The sequence below is a fragment of the Schistocerca serialis genome, chromosome 6, assembly GCF_023864345.2.
Source record: "Schistocerca serialis cubense isolate TAMUIC-IGC-003099 chromosome 6, iqSchSeri2.2, whole genome shotgun sequence".
Lineage (NCBI taxonomy): Eukaryota > Metazoa > Arthropoda > Insecta > Orthoptera > Acrididae > Schistocerca > Schistocerca serialis.
This window is the reverse complement of record NC_064643.1, coordinates 452,309,920-452,337,049: the sequence shown is the minus strand read 5'-3', so window position 1 is coordinate 452,337,049 and position 27,130 is coordinate 452,309,920. Positions and strand designations below refer to the sequence as shown.

General features: G+C 37.6%; 1 protein-coding gene across 1 annotated transcript in view; it reads left to right on the top strand.

The window, feature by feature from the left end:
- LOC126484256 (uncharacterized) overlaps nt 1-27,130 on the top strand; it is an 87,062-nt gene that overhangs the window by 3,106 nt on the left and 56,826 nt on the right. Inside the window, exons 2-5 of the mRNA XM_050107677.1 lie at nt 3,188-3,424; nt 11,936-12,144; nt 26,004-26,181; nt 26,378-26,598. Coding sequence (XP_049963634.1) covers nt 3,188-3,424; nt 11,936-12,144; nt 26,004-26,181; nt 26,378-26,598 — 845 coding nt within the window. The remainder of the gene's footprint in view (nt 1-3,187; nt 3,425-11,935; nt 12,145-26,003; nt 26,182-26,377; nt 26,599-27,130) is intronic.

Below are 27,130 nucleotides of genomic sequence, written 5' to 3'. Positions count from 1 at the left end.
TCCACGTCATATCGCTTTGCAACATTATGCCCAGATATTTAAGTGACTTGACAGTGTCAAGCAGGACACTAGTAATACTATATCCAAACATTACAGGTTTGTTCTTCCTACTCATCCACATTAAATTACATTTTTCCACATTTGAGGCTAGCTGCCATTCACAAATTGACTTAATTTTCTCCAAAGTTTTTGAGAATCTAATGTACAAGCAACTAAATAGCTATTTTAGAAAGCATGATCAACAGACAGTTTGGATTCCAACATGGCAAAAATACCACTAATGTGGTCATTGAAGTTGTTAACCAACTGTTAAGTGCATTTGAACATAAGGATCTAGTATTAGTTGTATTTTGTGATCTCAGCAAAGCCTTCAACTGTATGCCATTTAACACCCTACTTGCAAAATGCATATTTTAGTATACTCAGCGCATCTTTAGATGTGATAAAGTCGTAATGAAGCAACAGAAAGCAGTTTGCATCAGTCAAAAACTGATGCTCTTCTTTGAAGAAAGTTTGGACCGGAGTGCCACAGGGCTCGGTCCTAGGTCCATTTCTGTTCATCACTGCAGTTAAGTATGTGCCAAACCATGCAGGAGCAGATTCAATAGTGTGTTTTGAGGACGACACAACACTGCTTAGTGCACCATGCCATGACATGACAGAACTGCATCTGGCAACAAAGGGAAAATTAGAATGAGCAATGAATTAGTTTTCTTCCAAAGGATTCCTATGCACCTACATCACCATCTGTACTGTGCAAACTGCCTTGAGGTGCATAGCAGAGGATCCATCGCATTGTACCAGTTATTAGGGGTTCTTCCTGTTCCATTTATGTGTGGAGTTAGGGAATAGTGATTGTTTGAATGCCATTGTGTGTGCAGTAATTATTCTAATCTTATTCTCATGATCTCTGTGTGAGTAGTACTTAGGGAACTGTAGTATATTCCTACAGCCATCATTTAAAGCTGGTTCTTGAAACTTTGTTAACATCATAGTTTATGTCAGTCTTCAAGAGTTCCGTCAGAGTCCTGATAAAACACAAGAACTACTTCTGGGTCTGACTACAGCTGTGGAAAGTAAATCAGTGAAACTACTAGGCTTTCACATTGTTGGAAGATTAAACTGGGAGGAACACATTAGCCATGTCTGCAAGAAAATAGTAAAAGTAAGCTATTTCATGTGGAAATTGATGTCGCCAGAGAGTTTCTGAATGGGAGTAAATTGTAAATGCTTCACTGTAAAAATTATTCTTAATTGTATATTTAATGTTCAAACCTGTTCCACTGTAATTGGTCAATGGTGAACAAATGAAAGTTGTAATCTTATAATGTAGATACCTTGGGCTTTCTTTTTATGTATGGGATGCTACCTTTGTTAATACATTGGACTTAAATTTAATGGGTAAAGTGAACGGAAACTTTCAAATCAGTATTCTAGTCTGGAGTTTTCATCATTTTCCTAAATCACTTAAAGTAAATACTGTACCAAGGTGGCACCTTCAGCAATGTCATAAATTCCTCTCTCAAATGTGTTTACTTCACTAAAGCATTGTCTCTGAGTTACTGATGAGATGTTAACTTCAACATAACTTTCCTTCTCCTGTTCTGCCTTTCAGAATTGTCAAAAATGGTGATGCATTTGGCACCTCTATGTAATAGATATCAGAGAACGCGACTTTCTTAGATACTCATGTGTCAATGAGTCTGATGATATTTGTGGCAAGATACAATGACTTTATTCATATTTCTAGTAGAAAAATAGTTTTTCAGCTACTTTGGGTGTCTCCAGCCAGTAACGTTCTCAGCATTATTTGCTAGATTTATGGTACTTGCAACCTTAGAGACTGATTGAAGTTTCTGCTTTAGAAAAAGTATTCAACTATGCCAACACAATAGTAGACTTTCTTAATGGCGTCTTAGAACAGTTTTGATTATACTTTTAATTGATTGAAGGTATTTATTGAATAAGCAAGAAATTTTGCTCAGAAAATTAAACGTGTCTCCTAGTCGTCAATCCTGGACAGCACACCTGCAGTGATCAACAATCCCTTTCCTAGTAATTCTGAAAGTATTGCCAAGGCTGTCATAAATAGCACCTACACACCAAAGCTAGTCCACAGGCAGATCAGCCACTACCACCACAACCTCCACCAACATATTCACATATTCAATTACTTCCACCAATATGCTGCTTCTTACCCAATACTACCACAACCTGGATAGCTTAATTACATCCTCAGCCCAGGCTTTGACTACTTTTTGCTGCATGGTTGCACTAGTGCTCATTTCAGATGTGTGATTAAGAATCAAAAAATATTCTATGTTATTAATGACAACTTTATCACATGATACATTTATAGAGTTCAAATTCACCATGCATAATCAATTGACAAAGAGTGCATAGGTTTTATGGATGCCAACAATTATGAATGCATATAACAGTGGACTGTACATAACATGTGATGCCCAAGTGAAGATAATAGTCTCAAACCAAAAAAGAAAGTATGTTAATTACCTGACTATTTTGACAACCAAAGTGATGCTCAGTATTTGTCATATTAAGAAGTTTGGGTCGACAGAAGCGTCCGATCCCACGCGTCGGCTTTGACGCGTGACATAAGGGTGTTGTCGTGTGTAACGTCATGACGGCGCGGAGTTTGGTTTGACTGTGGCTGTTTCCTCGAATTTCTGTTTTAGTTTATTATATTTATCTTTCTGATCTGTTCGTTCTATCCCGTGAGATTTTTTTTTTTAAAGACAAAAAACACTAATCAGCTACTGAAGCATCTTTATCTTCTATGGGTTGCAGGGATTACGACCCCTGGGGAGGTGGGTGGGTATTCATACATGGCTGTCTTCACTTACACGTTGTAGCTACGCAAGGCGCCTAAATTTGTTTATATTTAGTTTGCCCCCCACCCAAAACACCCCATTTCCCGCGCTTGTCCCGTTAGTGTCATTAGGCTTCTTGTGGAAAGTGTGTGTGTTTGTTTTTGTTTCCGCCATATATGTGACGTCATGGGTCAAAGCAGACGGGTGGGATCGGACGCTTCCGTATTTCCAGAAGTTTTTTGCCATATGTCTCTTTGTTTATAATAAACTGGTAGCTGTTTGAACTATACGAGGAGAAAAATCAGTTGCATCTATTAGTACTATTTATTGTTACTAATGAGAAATTTTTATTCCAGGTCTGATAATGCTTGTGGTGTTTCTTATTATGTGGTTCCCATTTCCTCTGGATCAAGTTGCATTCTGGAGACTGGGTCAGCACAGCAATATTGGAGGTTCCTCAGCTCCTTGTACAGAAATACGAGTAACTGACATCTGGAAGAAGAATTTTCCTAAGTTTACATCAGAGTCTGCAGTTCAGCTGAATGATGTTAATGATGATGGAATAGATGATGTGATCATTGGTTACGGGACAGGTAAGTTGGAAATTCATGTTGTGCTTTCTAAGCAACTGTGCTAAGTTTGCTCTTTGAGTCATGACTGATTGTGTACTGCAGACATGTATAAAACTTGTGTGGTAAATTCTCATAATTTTACATTGCCTGCTCAGGGCTGTTATGTACACAGTGTGTATTACATTTCTTTCTTTTATCTACACAGTCAAGGTATCAGACAAGGTCTGACACATAGTCTTGAAATAAGGTTGTAATTGACCCTGATTTCATACATTTGGGGATACACTTTCAGGAAACATATAATACCGTGCAATATACAGATTTGAGATGGTGTGTGTGACTGAAAACATGTGATAACTTTTTTTTAAGCTGCCGATGTGCATGACATGTTGGAGAACATGCTTAAAACAGGTCGTATAAACTTGTCTTAATTTCTTTACAACAATAGTATATTTCGAAATTTATGTTTTTCCAGCTTAATAAAATATTAATAACATAAAAATATAATAAAAAATATTAAAAATCATTACCAATAAAAATGCAATACAGTAATATAAAATTTTATATTTATACCCCGGTTATAAAGTATTTATAAGCCTTCTCCATTTCTCGCATTATGTAGAAACTAAAACTCTTCTAACTACCAGCTTTGCACTGTCTTCAGTAAAACACAACTCTTAGCAATGATACTACTTGTACAGGAACCTGATTTTCTAAATGAAGCCCAAAATTTTTGTGGTACTTGTCAGAACTTGAGCAACTATGTTCCATGTGGATTATGAGTTGCTTGGTTTTATGATACTTGGCATGCCTACACTAACAGTAAATAGAGTGTCGAATCCAGTGACAACTATACAATACATTTAAAAAAAAAAACAGCTATTTGGTATACAATTAAATATATTATGTAGTAATAATCAAACAGTGGAAACTCCAGGTTGGAATATCAACAGCTTAAGGAAAAGATAGATTACTACTCATCACAAAAATGACACATTGAGTTGCAGACAGGCATAATGAAAAGACACTTATGCATTACCTTTCGGCCAAAACCTTCTGCGGAAAAGTAAATACACAGACAAGCAAGCACACCTCACACTTGCATGACCGATCTCTGACATCTCGGACTGGAACTGAAATGCAACTGTTATGAAAACCAGAAGCAGCAGTCTGGAGGGGGCAGGGAAGTGGAGGTATAGCAGCGTATGTGGAAGGCAGCTGAGGGAAGAGTGCTGTCTGGAAGTGCACGCAGGGATTGGACTGCCAACAGGTGCAGAGTGAGGCAGCTGTGGAACAATGAGGGGAGGGAGGAGGACAGATGGCCAAAAAGGAGAGGAGCAGGGGAAAGGGAAAGATGGGTGGATGCATCAGCAGAAGGTGGCACACAAAGGGGGTGAGGGGTCAAGAATAAGGAGGAGGTCATAGGACAGAGGGGATAGAAACAGTTGAGTGGATGTATGGGGACAGTAGGTTACCGTAGGTTGTGAACAGAAAATGTATGGTAAGGATAACTCCCATCTGCACATTTCAGAAAAGCTGGTGGTGAAGGGGAGATTCAGATGGCTCAGGCAGTGAAGCAGCCATTGAATTCAAGCATGTTATGTTCAGATGCATGTTGTGCCACAGGGTGGTCTACTTAGCTCTTGGTCACAGTTTGGCAGTGGCCATTCATCCTGTTGAACAGCGTTTTCATAGTTGTACTGACATAAAAAAACTGTGCAGTGATTGCTGCAGAACTGGTGTGCGACATGGCTGGTTTCACAGACTGTGATGGGCTAGGATAAGCCTGTGAAAGCACTGGAATAGGAAGTGCTGATTGGGTGGATTGGGCAGGTCTTGCACCTTGGTGTACCACAGGTATGGCCCCTGTGACAAGGGATTGGGAGTGGGAGTAGCATAGGGATGGACTAGGATATTGTAAGGTCAGGTGGACTACAGAACACTACTTTAAGAGTGGTGGCAAGGATCAGAATATCATTCGTTTCGGGGCATGAAGAGAGGTAATCAAAGCCCTGACGAATGATGTGGTTCAGGTGTTCCAGCTCAGAGTGATTATGGGTAACAAGAGGGGAGGAGGGGTGTTCCTTTGTAGCTGATTTGTGAGGGGTGGTTGGAGTATTGGGTGTGTGAGAAGATATGGCACGTGTTCAAATATCCTCATGTCATAAAACTACCCTATTGCCCTCAGCACAATTTATTCTGTCCTTTTCACTCCCTGAATTCATGCTCTGTTATCCAGTTCTCCTTATAACCATCAATCGCTTCCACTTGTACATTTCCTGCATCATTTCCATATGGACAAAGAAATTACCATCCTCTTGGCAGGTTCATGTGAACTAGATGCCACTAAGACTCTTTTTTGGAAGAATACACATATGTTATAAAATCTGGATGAGTTGATTGGCCTAATTACTGTAAGATTTTAACTGTTATTGTAGTTGTAAATGTTTGGCATAGTTTGTGACACTTTCTTTCTTTGCTGTAAGATGCAAATTCTTGGATTTGAAGGAGATAGAAACTATCTGAAAAAAAGTTTGCAAACAAACATTTACTGTGGATGGGAATACGTGTGGAAGAAATCTTGTAACTTTATCATGTCAGCGTGAATACTGAAGGCCACAGTGTGCAATGGGATCCCCACACTCTATTGTTTGATTTTGATTGTACTTTTAACTGTCTTTGTCCACTAAGGTTCTATTGTGCTTTCTTGTGCATTTTGTTTATTATTGTTTCTGCTGTAAGTTTGTTTATTTATTCCAGTATTTCTTTACATATGTATTAACTTTTTACTTTTACAATATTTTTTTCCTATATTCAAGAGGCTCTTTAAATTTTTTTCTTTTTGTTTTTATTTTCAGATTTGCTGCTTTTGTTTTTGCCTTTGATATCGAAGTAGTGTACTATAATGTTGTGAGTATGTTGTAACTTGTTACAATCATTTTTTATTCAGTGAGAGACAGTACTCCATTTTACATTTAACCAACAAGAAAGCAATTTTCTTTCCTTCTTTTTCTTCTCTTCTGAATATTTTTTAAGATTATTATGTTGTAATATGTTGCATATGTGATCTAATATCTGTCCTACTGTATCGACAAAATTCAGAGACATTTGTCAGGTTTACATAGCTTTAAGGTTTGAGTAGTTTCAGGAAGAGGGTATTTATAATAAACATATTGCTTGGAGTGAAGAGAAAATTACTCTTATCTTTAATGTGGGGGGCAGAGGGGGGTGCCATATACTCAGATTAATATATGTTACTGCCTAACTGCTAGAAGTCTCACTTAATAATCGTAACAATATCCATGTATTACAAGCATAAAGATGGCAGGAACCAGAAGCACATAGCAGTGAAAACCTAAATTCTAAATGAAATAAAGCACATGGATATGCTACACATGTATTGTGATGATGAAGTTTTAGCTGTGAGAAGCATAATTAGAGAGACTCGCTGATTTCAAACATGAAATAAGTTGAGTGAAAATAAACACTGCGGATGACATTGTAATGTCTTGCTTTTATAGACCACCTGTCCTTGATGTTTTAATACCAAAATGATCCAGAGAAAACTTAAAAAATGTCTTCAATAACTTCCCAATATTCCATTGGTATAAGGGGAAGTTTGCACTGTACCAGTTATGGACTGGGGAACTTACAAGTAGAGCGGGGATTTATGTAACATTATACTAAATGTATTCAGAAATTACCAGGTGCCCTTCTACATCAATAATCTGCAAACCATAATGATGTGTATCCCAGAGAATACTTTTTATTGTGCTTGATGCCACTGGTAATAATAATGTCCTAAACCTCTTGTCCCAACCTTTTTGACTCACTTAACTTGACTGCAGGTATCACAAGTAAAGTTGAGTAAAAAGATGTGTCTGCTTAGCAGGTATGACTGCGACAGATTGCAGACTATCTGACCAGTCATTTTTGGAGCCGAAAAATGTGAAGTATCAGTGGATAAAATTTGAGTATTGTTCAATACAATGAGATAAGAATGTGCTTAACAGTGTTGTGAGACATGTATGCAAGCATCCTGATGCAATAACTGTGTTGGAAATTTGCTATAAACTTAAATAGCATTTAATCATAGATTTAAACAAACCAAATATCTTATTGGGGAAAAATCTGAGCAAAGTCAAAAGGAGACTAGTACAAGAAATTGGTACTAGTAGTCTATCGCAATATCTCATGTGTAAAAATGATGAAAAACTACATAGGATAGCTTGCTTCTGATTAGATAGAAGAGGCATCAAGCGGTGTGTCTGTTCATGCGAGTCTCCCCCCCCTCCCCCCCCCCCCCCCCCTCCCACACACACACACACACTCACACACACTAATGGTGTGCTTCCAGTTCACAGGAGGTTTTGTTTCCATATCTTGCAATATTTCAACAATTGACCAAGTCGTCTTTTTCTTCAAGTCCTGCTTATTGTGCTGTTATTTGTATCAAAGCCTGAACTCCAGTCTGACTGTTAACTATTTTAATCATACTGTCACAGAAACTTGGTGTTTGCACTATGAAGCTGATATTGTATTTCATTTATAATTGTATTTGAGAGACTACAAGTGATTTGAGTTGTAGTTTTAGTTGGGTGTGTCACTTACATCCCTTGCATTTCTCTTCAGTTTTTCTAATAATTTGCTGCCACACAAGACACATAAAATTTGCATGGGATGCAATACACACCTGGCTTTTAGAGACCTGTATCATCTTAACATTACAAAGTAAACTTTTCTGTTTGTTGACATGAGCAAAATATACTGGATGCCATGTTTCCACAGGAGTCTACCAATCCTCCAGGATATTCAGGTAGCATAAAGTAGACAAGTGATTTTTGGTATTTCTGTCCTGGTCTCAACCTTTTTGTCAGGCTGTTCCTGATTTTGACTGCAATACCCACTCAGTTTGATGATCTGAGTTCCCGTTCCTTAGAACACTATTTGCAGGTGTTTCAGTTCTTCCATTAAGCTCTCCTTATTTGAAAGTGTTCAAGCTTTATGGTCCAGAGTCTGTAACTGAATTCTTTGGAATGATTAATGATGGCACAGTGCCTGAAGACAGTGACTGTGAATGGATTTTCTATGTACAGTGAGACCCAGGGATCCATCTGGTATTTTCCTTGACTGACATGTCAAGGAAAAATAGCTGGTCCTCTTTTTTCAAGTTCCTTCATGAATTTTGTGTTAGAATAGGAATTTAAATCTTGCAGGAATGCTCCATGATTTTCCTCTCCACAAGGTCACTTCAGAAACGTGTCATCCATGTATTGATAGAAACACATTGGTTTGGACTTAAGGATTCTAGTAGCTTTTCGTTAAAGCATTTCACATATCCAGCATCTTCTCCTACCTCTACTGTACTCATTATCCATCTCCTCTCCTCAAACCTCTAATGTAACTGACAAACTGACACCCCTCCCCACACTACCATCGCAGCTGAAATCCCTGCTCATTGCAGTCAGGCCGCCTTAGCAGCTGCAGTTGACAGTGGCCATGTGTGTGTGTGTGTGTGTGTGTGTGTGTGTGTGTGTGTGTGTGTGTGTGTGTAGAGAGAGAGAGAGAGAGAGAGAGAGAGAGAGAGAGAGAGAGAGAGAGAGAGATCTGAAGAAGTACTTTGTCCGATAGCCCAAAATATCTAACAGTCAATGTGCTCATCTGTTGTACAATGCCTCCGCTATTTCATGAGTAGCAATCTTTCCTATTTCATACTGTTGTTATGAGAAGTTTTTGTATAACATAAAGTCTGTCGATACATCAGAATCTATCCATTGATCTAACATACTGGCACCAAGACAGAGCTTTTATTGCTTACGTCAGTGTGCTATGAAATAAAGGAATATGTTTTAATTCCTTTTCATGTCAGTGCATTGTTCAGAACTCTTTCCAGTGGATTAGTTCTATTCCTGAAGTGAAATTCTAGCAGAACTGAAAAGACTCGTCTATGTGGCTGTCAAAACCCTTTTATTCCCATTTTCCAAAACAAATTTCTGTAGATATAAAAATAAGTGATACTCACAAGGTATCAAATCTGGTGGATTGGAAAAGTTGGTCATAACATTTCCAGAAGATGAAACTGAATTGTCCATTTTTGGTGCAGGCTCATTAGCTTAAACTTACTTCATCTGCTGTTTTGCCTCTGCAATGACAGAGTGGATCCATTTTTGATCCATGGTACAAATCAGTGCACAGAATTATTTTAAAAATTGTTTGAACATTATGCAGAAGTTTGTGCTAATGTTTTCTTGGGTTGGGTTGTTTTGGGGAAGGAGACCAGACAGCGAGGTCATCAGTCTCGTCGGTTTACGGAAGGACGGGGAAGGAAGTCGGCCATGCCCTTTGAAAGGAACCATCCCGACATTTGTCTGGAGCGATTTAGGGAAATTACGGAAAACCTAAATCAGGATGGCCGGACGTGGGATTGAACCGTCGTCCTCCCGAATGCAAAATATTTTCTTTTGATCAGCATTCAACAAATGCTGCACCCATCTTATCACATCTCTCTCAGGGTTAATTCCTCAAAAAAAAACTATAATAATAATTCTGTACCCTTTCTTTGTATGTTCTTATGGCATCAAATATTGCATTCATTAATTATTGATTGTTCAATGCCATATTGTACACTTCTTTGATTTCTTCATGTGCACACAGATTATAAAAACTGCCTAAGGTGAACAAAGTGACCATTGTGCAACAAAACTATTCTGTTTAACTTCTCAGCCTCGGGTCTCACAGATAATATCATTATCAGTTTCAACATCTGGTGATGCGTTACTAAGAAGTTCAAAACTGATAATGGCACTATTTGTGTGACCTAGGCTGAGAAACTCAATTAAAGAATTTTTTGAATGTGGTTACTTTTCTGGTGTGTGCTTCACAAGGATATCTTCAAGAAAAGCCTCGTATGGCCTGTCTTCAAGAGAAGTGTACTGAGATTTGAACTCTGATGCCCGTTAACCATCAGTGCAGTTGCCAACAGTTGATGTAGGTCGCACTGTGCCATAGTATAAACATTAATAAATGGTGGGCATGCAGGTGACTGACAGACGCACCCATATCATGTACTAATGTTTATACTCTGACTCATTGGGGGCTATTTTAGCTGTTGGAAACTGTACTGATGATGACTATGCAACAGTCGAAATATAGATCTGCTCCAATAAATGATGGATATTGTAACTGATTGTTGTCCTTTTCTTAATATTGTTATCCATTTGTGCAAAGCACACACAATGTGATTGCTTTAAAATCTATATAAATAAAACTATTCTGTTACTCAAATTGAAACTTTAGTTATATTTTACTCATTATGTTTAATATAACAAAAACAAATTTTTGTTGCTGTCACTTACTGTTTCTATTAGGTCTACAACTTTGCTTTCACTGTTTTGCAATAGGTGGCCGCAGTTGCAAGTGCTGTTGCAAGTGTTAGGTCACAAGTGTCATACATTAAGCATAGGCAGTTATAAACATAACATCATCAAAATATTAGTTTATTTGCAATTGCATCATAAAGTTATTCTGGATTGATTATGTCAACTTATGAGCCCAATTCTTGTCATTTGTGGGACATTTGTGCTTTAATATGAACAAGTCTAAGGTTGTGGCCCATAAAATGCTGGGTAAGGCCTATCTTGAGGCACATGTTAGTGAAAGGACATTTGGAGAATGGTTTGAACATTTCAAAAATGGTGAGTTTGATGTTGAAGACCAGCACTGCCGTGGAAGAGAGAAGGTTTTCAAAGCTACTGAAATTGACAGAAACAATCACAGGAGATCATTATCAAAAGCAAGTGATGCATTCACACTGAGCACTGAAAGATAAATGGCCACAGTACAGCGATAGACATGAATAATTGATTTTGCGGGATGGCAATGCTCGACCCCATCTCACAGAACTCGTCTAAACATACGTATAAATGATGAAATGGGAAGTCCTACCCCACATGCCGTATTCTCCAGACATTGCTTCCTCTGACCACCGCCTTATCAATGGCACACGACCTGTCTGGCCAGCATTTCCAGTCAAATGAACAAGAGCAAAATTGAATCAGTTGATTGATCTCCTCAAAAATACTCAGTCCATACACTGTGGGATTCATATGCTTCCTGAAAGATAGGAGAAATTAGTAGTCAGCAATGACCAATACTTTGTGTCATAAATTTTTTGTAAGTTTTTTGCAATAAAGCCTCAAACTCTGAGAAAAAATTATGAAAGCGAAGTTGTAGACCTGATATGTCAGGCCAGCCTTTCAGTGAATCCTTATATTGCTTGCACTTGGTAATGTTTTAAATGACTCTTGATTCAAAGTAATTAGTTTCTTTGCAGGGCACTTTTAGTGCAGTTCTTCTCCACTATAATTCGTTCTTCATTACATTGCAAACTCACATTAATGTCCCTCTTAAATTATATAATTATGGTTGCATAACTGGATTATGTCTCTGTTTCTCAGAGATTGCTGTAAATTACTGAATAAGTTGTTGTATATTGATTTTCATGTACGTTGTAAGTTTTCTTTTTGCTTCCAGGAGCTGATGGTGATACAGACCCAAAATTTGTATGCACTGTGTACTTTAATGGGGCCTCACCTTGTTTTGGTGGCCTTTTGGCACTTGATGGCTTAACAGGGAATGTTTTATGGCAACACTGGGCACCCCACACTGTTTTTAGAGTTGACTGCAATGCAGATGTTACGGGTGATAAGATTAAAGATTGTTTGGCAACTGGGAAAGGAGGTGTAAGTACAGAGTTGTGTGCCAAGATAGCTATGACATATGTTAAACAGTTTTACATTACCAGTTTCAAACCGTTTGTAAAGACATGACATTTTGATGTAGGTGAAAACTATACTGTTGCTGTTATGAAAATTATAACTATGATGTTCCATTCATGTTTAGCAGAATACAGTCACAACTGTAACTGAGAACACTTGTATGTATATGTTCTGTGATATCTGTTTATTTGAGAGGTTGTTCATTTGGACCTCAATAACTTCCAAACAACTCGTTACTAAAGCAATTCCCAAATAATCTTAATGTCAGCTTCAGTTATAGTACCCACAGTGGAAACTACAGTGCTTTGTATTTCCATTTGTTATATGATGGGTTTGTATTAAAGCAAATGTCCACGGTCATATCCATCTGACAGAGTTAATAGTGCTTCATATATCTCATTGTACTAGCTAACCATTACCTAGCAGTCATGAAAATAGCAGAAGGAAAAGATATGTGTGAAGGCACATGATGAATACCAGTTGTACTATTTGCAACAATAGAGAAGAAAGGTGCAGTAATAACAAGGTGACACATCTAAGGCAGGCCACAAGAATAACTCAACCACCTAGTGATAGAAGAAAATCTTTCAAACAAAAGCTGCTGGTGATGGGGACATATTGTGTGTGTTCTTCATTTTTGCATAAAGGGTTTGGTATGTTGTACTATTTACCTTATAATAATATGTTTGTAGATGCATACAATACATTAGATTTTACAGTAATTATCTTCTATCAAGATCGTGATGTTGGCCTTTTACGAGTGCATTTGCAAACACATTTGGTGAGACTAGGATGAAATGTACAGTAAGTAATCTAATGACATCAGATAACATTGTTACAACATGTGTTCAAAATGGTGACCATTAAGGTCATACACACTGTAAAACAGTTGGATGTAGACAACACTGCACACTCAATTTTATCTGAGCTAATAGCAGAACAAGCTCATGTAGTATGATTCTTAATGTGTTTGTGAGTGGTTGGAATTTAGTTGTAAACTTGTTGTTTCAGTTTACCCCTCAAGTAAAAGTTCAGAGGCATTTGGTTTGGTGAACATGCAAGCCATTTTGTGTTGTCAGACTAACTAGTCAACAATATTATAATCTATTGTTCAGAACCACTGTGCAGAATGTGCAGGACATCCAGTGTGTTGGTATTACATGGCTTGTTATACACCCATTGGAATATCCTCTAGTAAAAGTAGCAATACTTCTGTTAAAAAATCAAAATACTCGGACTATTTAAGTTCGCATTGATAAAATATGTACCCATAATTTGATTATTTAGAAGACTGCCCACTTGTTGACTGAGAAAGATTTTGTTTGTCCACTTCTCTCAGCTATTCTGGGTTTTTGGAGGATCAGTAGTTTGTTTGTCCACTTCTCTCAGCTATTGTGGGTTTTTGGAGGATCAGTAGTACATTTTGCAAAGATTAATGTGTCTTTGTTTGTAAATGATGCTTTGTCTGTAAATAACATCTTTGTCAAGAACTTATCATTGGTTTGCAGTTTCCGTAGCCCCCATTGAGAGAATTGTACCCTTTGTCTAAATTAATCACCAAGGAGCTCCTGATGAAATGGTGTGTGATACGGGTGAAGTTTGTTGGAATGTAGTATTCACAGAACATCAAATAAGTCCACCCACACGTTTGAGCTGCCTGGTAGTGATATGCAGATTGTTTACTACAGCTGCTAAGATGTCAATTGCATGTCACAATTGGTTGCTAATTTGAGCCATTTACGTTTTTGGTATTGGCATTCCCTGAAAATGTTTGTGTTGCCTTTGCAAAGCTAGATTGCAAGAGTGCTCCATGTTCAGGATATCTCTTGGCATACAATCGCCATGCTGCTCTCATATTTTGGTGACATTTGCCATAAACAAAAACCATATCCAGTTTCTTGGCTTTTATGTAGAATGCTGTGAAGATCTGATAAATTTATGAAGATATCACCTACTCTGTACAGCAGCAAGCCAGAAACCAATGGTCTTCATGCAACAGATAAACATGCAAACCCTGCAGTGTGTGGGACGTTGTTTACTTTTGATGCTCTTCATGCAGCAAATAAAAACATGAAGCCTGATATGGGTAGAATGTTGTGTACATTCAATATAAACTGTACACTAAAGCAACCAATGTAGTGTGCCTGTTCTCTGTTGCTGATACTAAATGGTTAATAGACCCCATAAATAACCAAACCTAACAGAACCTAATCTTCAGATGTGTTATTAAAAAGTAAATAATATAACATGCCAATCCATTTAAAAGAACAAAGTTGACTATTGTATCTCCTCTACCCTTCCACCTACAAAAAAATGATGAACTCAACACTATTTCCACTTTATTCTATCACTAAAAGTGGCTGAGTTATTCAAGTGACCTGTCTTAAATAACTCACCCTCTATAGATGGAATTGACATAGAAAAATACCTCAAATTCTGGAATAGAAATATATTATTTAGACAGCATAAATGGCAAAACGACCAACAAATGAGAACAATCAAAGGCAAATAAACATACACAACGATGCAGAAGTTTTTATGATGTCTTTGCTCATGAAGTCGAAGTACCTTGATCATAGAATGAATTTTGTGCACTTTAGGCTGCTGACTCTGAAGATGAAGATGCATGTATATAATACCTACTTAGACTATGCTTATCTCTACTTGTTGATGAACTGTGTCCTCCAAAGTTCATATGATACAAAGCAACTTTCTATAGGCTCTGCTACGTGACAGTCAGGTGCAGCTCAGTTCTGTAAGTCCCAGTGAAATATGCTGGACTCTGCGTTGGTGGATATTTATTTACCTAATGTCTCATATTCCAAACTGGCCTCTGATTCACTACATCTACGTCCATACTCAACAAACTGCTGTGAAGTGCATGGTTTATTCCTCATCCATGTGCACATGGAGCGCAGGAAGAATGACAATTTAAAAGCCTCTATCCATGTTGTAATTAGTCTGACCTAATCTCTTCGGTCCCTTAGGAAGTGATACAAAGAGGGCTGGTTACATTCTTCATGTAATACTGGTTCTTGAAACATTGTAAATAGTCTTTTGTGAGATATATGGGTGTTCTCTTGTGAGACAAACAAATCTGTGAACATCTGTGCTGCCATTATTTGTAAACATTCCTTACCCCTTATTAGGCCTACTTGGTATTGGTTGATGCACTTGAGCAGTAGTGTAAAAGAGGATGCGTGAGCACTTTTTAGGGAGCCCACTTTCTAGACTGACAGCATTTTCACTGAATCCTACCAGTGAACTGTTGTTGACGAATTGCGGTGCTACAGTTGAGCCTATGCGATCACCCCAGTTCTTACGTTAGTGCCATAAATTGTTACATCTAGATTGTTTTATGCGTTGACTCATTCCAATTGTTGCTCATTGTTAATGTAGTCATAGCTACTACTTACTTGAATTTTAATGAAGACCACGATTTTACATTTCTCAGTGTTTAAATCAAGTTGCCAATCTTTGCACCACTTTGAAAAATTTGGCCGGATATTTGTACAGATTTTTTTCAGGCAGTATACTACTTCATTATTGATAACTGCACCATCTTCAAAAACTCTGAAGCTGCTATTAATATTGTATACCAAGCATTAATATACATCAGGAAAGGAATCCTCCTGTCACACTTCTCTGGGTCATACCCAAAGTTCTTCTATGTCTGTCAGTTACTCTCCTTGTAAGATATCATGCTGTGTCCTCCCAACCAATAAATCCCCTGTCTGTTCACAAATTTCATTTGATGTACCCAGTGATTGGACTGTAGTTAATAAGTGTTGATCAGTACACCATTTAACAAAAATATAACTTAATAATAATGAACTTAACAACAGTGATAATAATAATAATAATAAATTTCAGCAATAAGGAAACATATGGCAGATGGGGTGAACGAATTTTGCTGTCTTAGATCCTTAAGTTGGGCCACACAGCCAGAAGTCTATATCTGTGTGTGCATCATTAATGATAACGAAGAAGCAGCCATCAGTATTGTCATTGACTAAAACTGTGTGTCGGACCGAGAGTCGAACTCAGGACCTTTGCCTTTTGCGGGCAAGTGCTGTACCATCTGAGCTATCCAAACACAACTCAAGACCATTTCTCACAGCTTCAATTCTACCAGTACCTCGTCTCTTACCTTCCAAACTTCACAGAAGCTCTTCTGCAAACCTTGCAGAACTAGCGCTCCTGGAAAAAAGGACACTGTGGAGATGGTGGTGGTGGTGGTGGTTAGTGTTTAACGTCCCATCGACAACGAGGTCATTAGAGACGGAGTGCAAGCTCGGGTTAGGGAAGGATTGGGAAGGAAATCGGCCGTGCCCTTTCAAAGGAACCATCCCGGCATTTGCCTTAAACGATTTAGGGAAATCACGGAAAACCGAAATCAGGATGGCCGGAGACGGGATTGAACCGTCGTCCTCCCAAATGCGGGTCCAGTGTGCTAACCACTGCGCCACCTCGCTCGGTCACTGTGGAGACATGGCTTAGCTACAGCCCGGGTGATGTTTCCAGAATGAGATTTTCACTCTGCAGCAGAGTGTGTGCTGATTTGAATCTTCGTGGCAGATTAAAACTGTGTGCCGGACAGAGACTCGAACTCGGGACCATTGCCTTTCGCAGGCAAGTGCTCTACCATCTAAGTTCTGGCAGAATTGAAGCTGCGAGGACGGGTCGTGAGTGTTGCTTGGTTAGCTTAGATGGTAGAGCACTTGCCCGTGAAAGGCAAAGGTCCCGAGTTCAATTCTCAGTCTGGCACACAGTTTTAATCTGCCAGGAAGTTTCACATCAGCACACACTCTGCTGCAGAGTGAAAATCTCATTCTAGTATTGTTATTGTTTGGGATTTGGGTGCTTAACATCTAGGTTATCATCACTTTAAATGTATTTTGTGAATAAGTGAGCTTCAAAACTAATTTAATGTTTCTGATTAATGTAGTAAAACAACACTAATAGTCATAGGATAAAGTAATTCTTACTAAAACCTATAATAATAAGATAAAAGTTGTAAAAGCAGTGGCTGGTAGCCTGTGCTGTTCAATCACTTGAAATAAAAAAAATTGTGTTGTGTGGTGATTTCAGTGTACAATTTGGTAAGGAGAGTACCATGAGGAGAGAATTTATGAACTTAGTAGCCAGTTGTGTACTGTTTGTAGCAAACGATTTGCCAGCCAGAGGAGATGAGTGCTTTGACGAAAATCTAAATACGGGTGCCTATGAGATAGCTGTAGTTGAACCAAAGGTCTCTGACCACAGAGCACTGGTTATGGAGATTTGTGCTAAAAGAATTAAAAATCCACCAGCTGTTTCCACAAACAGAGGTAATAAGGAATGGATTGGCTGGGTCTTTCAGACCCAGGTGGATTTTGTCGTAAAAATATCTGCAAGAGTATGCTACTTCAGCTTAGCTTTTTCTGCTTTTGCTGTTTTCTTGGTATACTGACTGTGTGTAATAAAACTGCTCGAAAATAGCTTGACAGCGTCCCTTAGGTCAGAAAATGATACTGACGATTCCAATGTGTATGCTAATTTTGTTCCTAAGGGTGATCATGACACAGAAAGTGAAATAAGTGACCATCCACTGGACAGTGAGGCTAATGTTGTCATTCCTATCATAAATGTGAGTGCACTCACTAACACCCATCAAGAGTCTCTATGAACTAGTGCGACTGGTGCCATCCTCTCTTACTATTTGTTGAGAGATTGACAAACTAAATGGCTGAAAAATGTTCTGAACTAAAATGTCTGCACCGTATCTCACAATACAGTCACACAGTTGCCTGATGTTGGTGGTGAAGCATGAAATGATAACAGTCACCATTGAGGCCTGGAAACTGTTGATTAATGGTAAGTTGCTTGATTTTATACTAGAGAGCAAAATACTTACATGTATCACATAAAACAGTTATATAAAAGTGACCCAGATAGTGCAAGAAACATGAAATAAGAGGAGTTTAAGTAATTATTGGGTATATTTCTGGAATTCTTTATGGAGGCAAAATCAATATGCAAGAATTTTGGGACACTTGCGTCGCAGGGACTGAAATCTTCTTTCCGATTACTTCACTGTGAAGATTTCGGTTTCTTTTGAGATGTGTTGGATTAATAATATTCACACAAAACAGGAACATAAAAATGATAAGTTGGCCCCCTATATGTGATGTTATTGAGAGATTCACAAAAAAAAGCAGCATTACAGAAAATGAATACCTTACAGTGGATGAAATGTATTTTTTTTTTTTTTTTGGGTTGGGGGGGGGGGGGGGGCATTCTTCTTTTAGAATTTACATTCCTTTGAAATCTGGGAAGTTTGGGATCGAAATATGCTAGAAAACTTTACACAGAGTGTAAGCTTACACCAGTGAGAACACTGCACTAAAATAAAAATAAAAAATTCTTTGGAATTCTCACCTTACAGAAACAGAGACAGACATTTGTCTATATTCAGAATTAGTGACATATTCACATTGGGGTTATGTGTATCAAAGAAAAATAAATGTGTAACCTTGATGTCATCAGCGCATACAGACCATAAAATCAATGAAGAAACGTGTGATTGGAAGAAGCCAGAGATTGTCACGTTCCATAATGCAGTAGAGACTGGAGGAGGAGGAAATTAGTGTTTAATTTTCCGTTGACAACGAGGACATTAGAGATGGAGCACAAGCTCGGATTAGGAAAGGATGGGAAAGGAAATCGGCCGTGCCCTTTCAAAGGAACCATCCCAGCATTTGCCTGAAGTGATCTCGGGAAATCACGGAAAACCTAAATCAGGATGGTCGGATGCGGGATTGAACCATCATCCTCACCGAATGCAAGTCCAGTGTACTAACCACTGTGCCACCTCGCTCGGTAATAGAGACTGGATTGGATGTGATTGATGTCTTGTGGTCAGAATGTAATGTTGGAAGGTGAACAAGATGCTTAACATTGTGCATGTTTAATGCCATTTTGAACCCTGTTTGTATAAATGCATTTGTAGTATGTGAAGCAAACACGGGACTGGATATTTGAAGAAGGCTGTTTCTCAAGCAGTTGGGTTTGGCAGAAAGAGCTACGGGTTTGACATAGAGAGCTAACCAGAAGAATCTCCTGAGGAACACTTCCCCAGCTGGCAGCATGGATTACCTCAGGGAAGGAAGTGGTTCCAAGAAGCAAATGAGGTCATTTTTATAAATGCAAAGACAATAAAACAAAAGAATCTGAAAAAGTTATGGAAAGTGGCTGTTTCTGTCTTATTCTATGTTATGTGAAAATTGTGCCGAAAATTCTGATCAGTAACATATATATCATAAAGATTGGTAACCATTTTGTGTTATACTGTATGATGCACTAAAATGTGTAATACTGTGTGTAACAGTCGTAAATTTATAGCTTGTGAGGGCATAAACTTTTAAAATCCCAAAAAAGTTTTAAATCTTCAAGAATATTTTTTAAATGCTGTATAATTAAATTTTCAGGTTTTCAAAGGAATACAACCTTATTTCAAAGAAATGTATGATAAATTGAAATACTAATAAACATTGAAAGAAGTATTTTTGGCACAGCTGTTTAGAATTTATGTATTACATATTTTTTAATTTAAATAAATATTGGGTCTGTTAGACCCAGCCTCTCTATCTATGTTATTTTTCTTTGCGTGTCTGTTCTTAGGTTAAATGTTTCTCAAACAGCACAGTCTGCACTAGAGTGGCAGCCATGATTGTGGGAATTAGCAGCAACTTGTGCATTTAAAGAATTCTTCTAGACCATCAAAACCAGATTTGACTATTTATGTCTACAGATTACCAAAATATTTCCTCCGAGCAGGCAAAATGCTAGGAAAGGAAAAACATGGTACTCTAGTGAGCTGGGAAAATTAAAATTCATCTCACTGTTATTACATAATCACTTCAAAGCAGCAACAGATACCATCTCAAAGGAAATGTTTTACAGCAAATATTTTCTGCTAAATAATAATTTATGGAAAGGGTGTAGAAGAAGCCAAGAAGAAAAGCAATAATAGATTCATTGAAAGAGCTCACAACCCATGCCAGGCAGCCTGAGACCTGATCAACGAACACAGAGAGAAATCTACATCTTCCTTAAGTTTTTGGTTTTTGTAGTTCAGATGAATTCCACAATTATTTTATTGTCATTGTGGAAAACATTATGGATGCAATCCCAGATCTGAATATAGACACCCTCTCCCCCGCCGCCATTTTAAGAAATGTCAAAATGTGAACCATCATGAACTGGACAAAATTATAAAACAAAATTAAAAGAATAAAGCTTTGAACCACTAACCATGGTAATTAATAACTGTTTCTCTGTTGGTGTGTTTCCAGACTTACTGAAACTTGCACAGACAGTGACACTTTATGAAAAGGGTGACCCAGGTTTGGTGGCAAGCTTTGGACAATTTCAATAATTCTAATCCTTGCCAAAGTCATTGGGTCTGCTATGAGAGACCAAATCCCAAACAACATTGAAATTAATGAACTCTTTACAGATGCACAGAATGGCTTCCAGAAAGGCAAATCTACGACTACAGCAGCAAAAGATCTGACTAATAACATAAATCTTAATTTTGAAGAAAAAGAATCTTTAGCACTGACAGTTTGAGCCTTACTAAGGCATTTGACTGCATAGCTCATAAGATTATTCTTACCAATCTCAGTCAATATGCAGTTGGAAGCACTTCTAGCAATCCTCAGATCTTATTTAGAAAACAGACAGATTGTATCTGTACAAGGAACACATCATTTGAACAGAAGTTGAAATACAGTGTCCCACAGGGATCAGCCCTTGGCCCCCCTCCTGTTCCTAGTTTTTATAAATGATTTAAGCTCACATGGACAGTTATTGCAATTTGCAAATGACACAGCTTTGTACTCTAAAGGCATCAATGCTAGCAAGGCTCAATAAGAAGCAGATGTTTTGACAAGGGAACAGTTTGTTGTGAACAAAATTAAAGTCGGTGAAGAAAAAATGCAAAAACTGGTATGTAGTGTTAGTGATGGACACCCAAACTCTGTAGGTGCTGTGAAACTTCTGGATTTCATGGTGAACAGCAAATTCACTTGGCATGAGCACATTGCACACATGTATGACAAACTCTCATGAGTCATATACCTCCTGAGAAAACTGAAACGTGAAAACTGATCAGTGTCTGCTCATAGTATTTTCTTCACTGTTTCACAGCCATATCAGCTACATCACAGTGACATACTTGGAAGGAAGTTTTCAGTCCCTGTGCCACATGTGTCCCAAAATTCTTGCATATTCATTTTGCCCCATGAAGAATACCAGAAATATACAAAAGACCCAAAAATGACTTAGACTTTGTGGTCACTCTGGAAACTGCAAGAAAGCACCATTACTGAAAAGAAAGCAATAAGAATCGTAACATCAAGCAGGAAACTGAACCACTGCAAACCCATTTCACACATCTAGAAGTGATGACAGTCATTATGTCTTAAACTGTCTCATTTATGTGTAGGAAAACCATAAACATGTGGCAACAAGTGCAATATTCACATTTATAACACATGCAATAATGAAAACAGGGATATGCGAGCTGTCAACACCCAGAACATGGGAGTGTTTTCCAGCAGTAGCTATTAAAAAGTTTGTCATGTACGAATCGAAATACAGTTCCTGGAATTACTAAAAGTTTGGGAAAAGATGTTTCAATCGGACAGCTTAAGCAATGAACTGCTGTACAAAATAAATTACTGTTTAGTGAACACACATTTGTACTCAGTGTTAACTCATTATAAACAGGGTGTAGGCCCCAATACCAAATGGTGGTTACAGGAAATATTGAACGTCTATGAAGACGGTCAGTTCAATGGGCTCAGGTTTGTCTAACTCATAGGAGAGCATCACAGAACTGCTGAAAAACATTGATCGACGGACACTTCAAGATAGACGACAGCTAGGCAAATCTTCTTACTAAGTTTCAAGAACCAGTATTAAATGAAGAATCTAGAATTGTTTTAGAGCCCCCTGTATATCACTTTCAAAGACACTACAAAGATAAGATTAGTTTTAGTACAGTGCCCCACAGCCATATTCTACGCTCCATTTGCAAGACGAATGGAAAGAAATTATAATACATGTCTCAATAAGAAGTAGCATCTGCCATGCCTTTGTAGATTCAGATGTATTCATTCTTTAATCTTTCCTTTCCAGCATTTTTTACCTTCAGCTCAACTGTTAATATTTAACATTTAGAGCTTTTGCCCTTGCCTTTTACTCTCATTCTCATATTTTGAATAACATCCTGTCATAGAGTTAAGATGTCTTTGTCCCTTTAATTTCCTATTGTGTTCTTCGTTCTATCATTCATTCTTTTCTACTTGTTTATTTTCTTCTGCTGCACTTTCAAACTTTTCAATTTCAACCACCCATCTGTCACTGTCGAATTCACCTGATAACCTTAGTCTATGCCTCCACAGCTGTGTTCTGCTTTTGTGATCTATCCTAGGCATCAAGTTCAGTAGGGGTTTGCTGATTTCAGTCCATGTAATTCTTTACATTGGGTATGGTTCTTTTCAGTGAGTTATCTCTCTCCAGTGAAAGATATGCACCTGTGCTATACAGTATGCATTAGTAGGAAAACAGCAGCTAGTATGAGCCCCTCTACCTAGAATTGGTAAAAAATTTCTTTGTTGTATTGAAATAAGGAATAAGTGCATGAAATCTTCACTTGATGGTTTGTTTTGGTTTAAATGGTTAAAAGAATTCCAACCAAAGTGACACACAGTAAGCAGAGATTTTCTAAGACTTACGATTTGAAATTTTAAGAGGCGTGTCATGTAATACAATAAATTATACATTTTTAAATAAAAAACCTGTTTCTGTGGTTCACAAACAGATGATGATTAGTGTTTTAGGGCGCACAACAAACAGATTGATCTGTTTATGCATGGTGTCACAGGAGGAATGGTCAATATTCAGGGATATGACAAGAACAGCCATTTGAAGCAAAACAGTCTATGGAAAGCAAAGAGCTTGCAGTAGAAGAGATTTGTTTCACTGTATCAAAGATGAAGTAGTGCTCATAGTTCTTAAGATATACATTATAAACACCAAGTTTCTTTATTTCTTCATATGATAGTTCATGTCATATCCCTCAATGTTGATGATACCTCCTGGGACACCCTGTATATCAGAAGTATAAAATAATAAACTCAGTTGGTTGAAAAACCTTATCTCTTGTGATCTACTGAATCTGACATAAAGCATTAAACTTTTTTCTGATAATACTGTTCTGGGTGCTTAACACAAAGTTTTGATAGAAATCCATACCTGCCAATTTCTTTTCTGTGTTAAATCTGTAAGGCAGTTTTAAATTTTCTGCCAACTCATAATTCAGCTTGTGTGCTACAAGCATTTTGTCATAATTTTCTTCAAATGTTGATTTGAAAAACCCCATCTGAGGTGCCATAGATAATCATCTTGGGATTGAAGCTCTTTTTTCTGTGTTTGCTTTACCAATACGTATGTTTTTGTATAGGGTCTGCCTTTAGTGAAACACTACTTTATTTTTTAACCCAAACATGTTTCACTGCAGTTGCAGCATTTCAGTAGGCTTTTATTTTGCATCTGTTAAAGATAAATAATGTTCTTTACTGTTTGTATGCATGTAACTACTAGTTTTTTAACTCATTACAGATATTTGAAAAAACACATAAATTATGAATTCATACCTTTTTACCACATGGTGTGGTTTTTCTGATGTGTTGTGTTTCTACAGTGACTGATTAGTTCCACAGTTTGTAATCTGCAACCACTTACGCCTTAAAGTAGATAAATTGTTTAAGCCAAAATTACGATTTGAAAATTGTTATTCTATGCCTGAAATCAATTAATTCTGTGTGTGTGTGTGTGTGTGTGTGTGTGTGTGTGTGTGAAAAGGGAGAGGGAGAGGGGGAGAGAGAGGTAGAGAGAGAGAGAGAGAGAGAGAGAGAGAGAGAGAGAGAGAGAGAGAGAGAGACAGTAGGTCTTAGGATTTATTTGTGTGTGGGGGGGGGGGGGGGGGGGAGGGAGGGGAGAGCTGGGGTGGTGGAGGGGGGGGGGGCAGTGAGAGCTCTATAGGTTGGTCTTGTCTAATAATTCTTTGAGGGCAGAGAACAGATTTTCATTGCAGAGAGCTGTGTATTCATTCATCACTTGTTTTCCTCCCACTATGGCTTTTTGTATCCAATAATTTTCTTCAATTATTAGTTTTTGTAGAGGGCTGTTGCTGCAGTTGAGAATTTTCAAATGAATATTGATGTTTGTTGGGTTATGTTTCTTGTCCATAACGTGTTCAGAATATGTGAAATGACAGCTGTTACTTTTTAATAGTGTTCTGTGTATCTGGTATTAAAGTTTCTGCTTGTCTGCCCTTTATAAACTGATTTGCAGTCCTTACATGTTAGTTGGTAATTGCCAGATGTGTTTTGTTTGTCTTTGCTTGTGTTGGTTGTCCTTAGTTTTCTCTGTGTTGAGCCTACAGGACAGACAACTCAACAGAGAGACAGAGTTGATTTCTGATATTGATTTTAATCTTTTTTGTATTGTAGTTCTAGGAACATTAAAATGATCAGCTGCAACCTTTTTGGTCATTTTGCCATCCAAAATACTTGAAATCCCTTGCTTATTGCAGTGTCTGACTGCTTCCCACAACACATGGCGCACACTTCTTCACCTGTAACATTGTGCCCTAAAAAACAAAAATAAAATTGCTAATATGGCCCATACCATCTGACTTTGGTACAGCCAATACTATCCAACTGACACTGCATATTATAACACGATGGAAACAGAAACCTGCTTGAGTTAGGGCAGCATCACTATTATGATGCAATCTACATTAGACTACTTAAATATTAATACTGGTATTATAATATTACTTTTTACCTTTAAAAGTATAAACCAATGCTGAAAGCAACACCATTCACAAGATTTGACTCTCAAAAACAAATAAAATTTACTTGGGGCACAAACTTAACAGCTAATAACTCAAGTTCTTGGAAATGATGGAGTAATGTCTACACTTTATTCCAAGCACTACATGTATCACTTGTTTTGCAGCAGACCCAAACAACACTTAAGTGGCTCATACTATCCAGTGACCAATAGTAACTACCAGTTCCCTATGTGTTTAATTTAGTCCAAATGGTGTGGTGTAGAACTCATTACAGGGCTGAAATGTACTTTGCTGATATACATTCAGCATCTTGGGTTTTAATTAATTTTCATTTGGTTTTTGTCACTTTTGTGACTGCTCATATACATTTTTTTTTTTTAATTTGCTGTTATCCAAATTTGATTGTTTGTGGCTGTTCAGCAGTAATCCTACTCAGTTCAATTTTAAAATGAAGTGGCACACATTCAGTTGCCACCACAGCTGCACTCTCCTTTATGACCTACCCCAGGCATCAAGTTTAGTAGGGTTTTGCTGATACCAATTTATATAATTCTTTACATTCCATATGGTCCCTTTTCAATAAATTATCTGTTCAGTGAGACATACAGCTGTACATTACAATACAAAAACAATGTATCAGTATCTGTTTAATGTAGTCCAAATTGTTTGTAATAAAACTCGTTACATTGCTGACAAGTACTTTATTGACATCTTGGGATTTTAAAGAATTTTCAAAGCTTTCGTTTGTACTTAAATTTTAGATTTATTGTGACACAATTTGATGGTGAGTAGCTATCCAACAGTAACCCTGCTCATTTCACTTTTAATATAAAATGTAAAAGTTTTAGCACATTTCAGTAACAGCACAAACCATGAGATAAAATAATAACATTTATGGGGGGAAATGTCACAGGTATTCCGAGTAATCAATGGACATGATGGGAGTCTTGTATGGCATATGCAGTCACAAACTTCCTCTCCATTACATCATCTGAATGTCTACACTGGCCGTTTTATCCATGATGTTGATGGTGATGGTGTACTGGATATCGTGGCAACACATACAGAAGAGACTTTAGATGGTGATGGGGGTAAGAATCAGAAAAACCAACCATAATCCAAATTTTGATAATGTAAGAAATGAGGAGTTTCTTGTTAAATAGTGTTATTGAGCTCTTGATATTGTAAAATTTTAATGTAAAATTAGCTTTCCAGCAGAACTTATGTTGCATTTACCACAGCTTAACTGTTCACTACAGTAATTATAAATGTGTCCATGCACCAAAGTGACATCTTTGCTGGGTCATCTCATGCTTGTGAGTGGCCGTCATGGCAGAATGCTCCAGAGTGTACCTACACCAGGAAGAGAGGAAAGCTACTATGCTCCTCAAATTCTTATTCGTTCAGATGGAGAAAATGTAGTTATATTTGGAACTGGTGGCCACAACTCAGCTGGAGGTCTCTACGTCGTCTCATTACAGGAACTCATGTTAGGAGAAATGCAACATGTAAGTGTGCCTTCCTTGTTCCTATCTCTTTTAAAGTCAGAGTATAATCTTAGATATGTCACAACCTATTAGATGCTTTTGAAATACTACTTTTTTGTTTATACATATTTCCAATTAGTTTTTTAATGTATATTGTCACTTTCTGTTTGCACTGTAGGAGCATTTTGTTCAGTAGTATTGCTGAAGCTGCCATTATTTCAGTAATGTAAGTTTACTTCCTCAAAATGTGTTTTATACCTCTACAATGACAGAGAAAGAAAAATAGACATTTGTGTCATAAGAAAAGAAGAGATATCTACTTATGTTCTTTGTCTAGTGGCTGTAGCAGAACAGTGGATGTAAATATTTTCTAGTATTACTATAGAAAAAAGGTAATTTTGGAACGTACGTGTGTGTGTGTGTGTGTGTGTGTGTGTGTGTGTGTGTGTTGTACTATCTTTACATACAAGGTTTGTAATTTTGTAAGTGAACCTTTGTTTTGCAAATGGAAAGTGTGGAGGGAGGTGGCTAATCGTGCAGACAACATATTTCT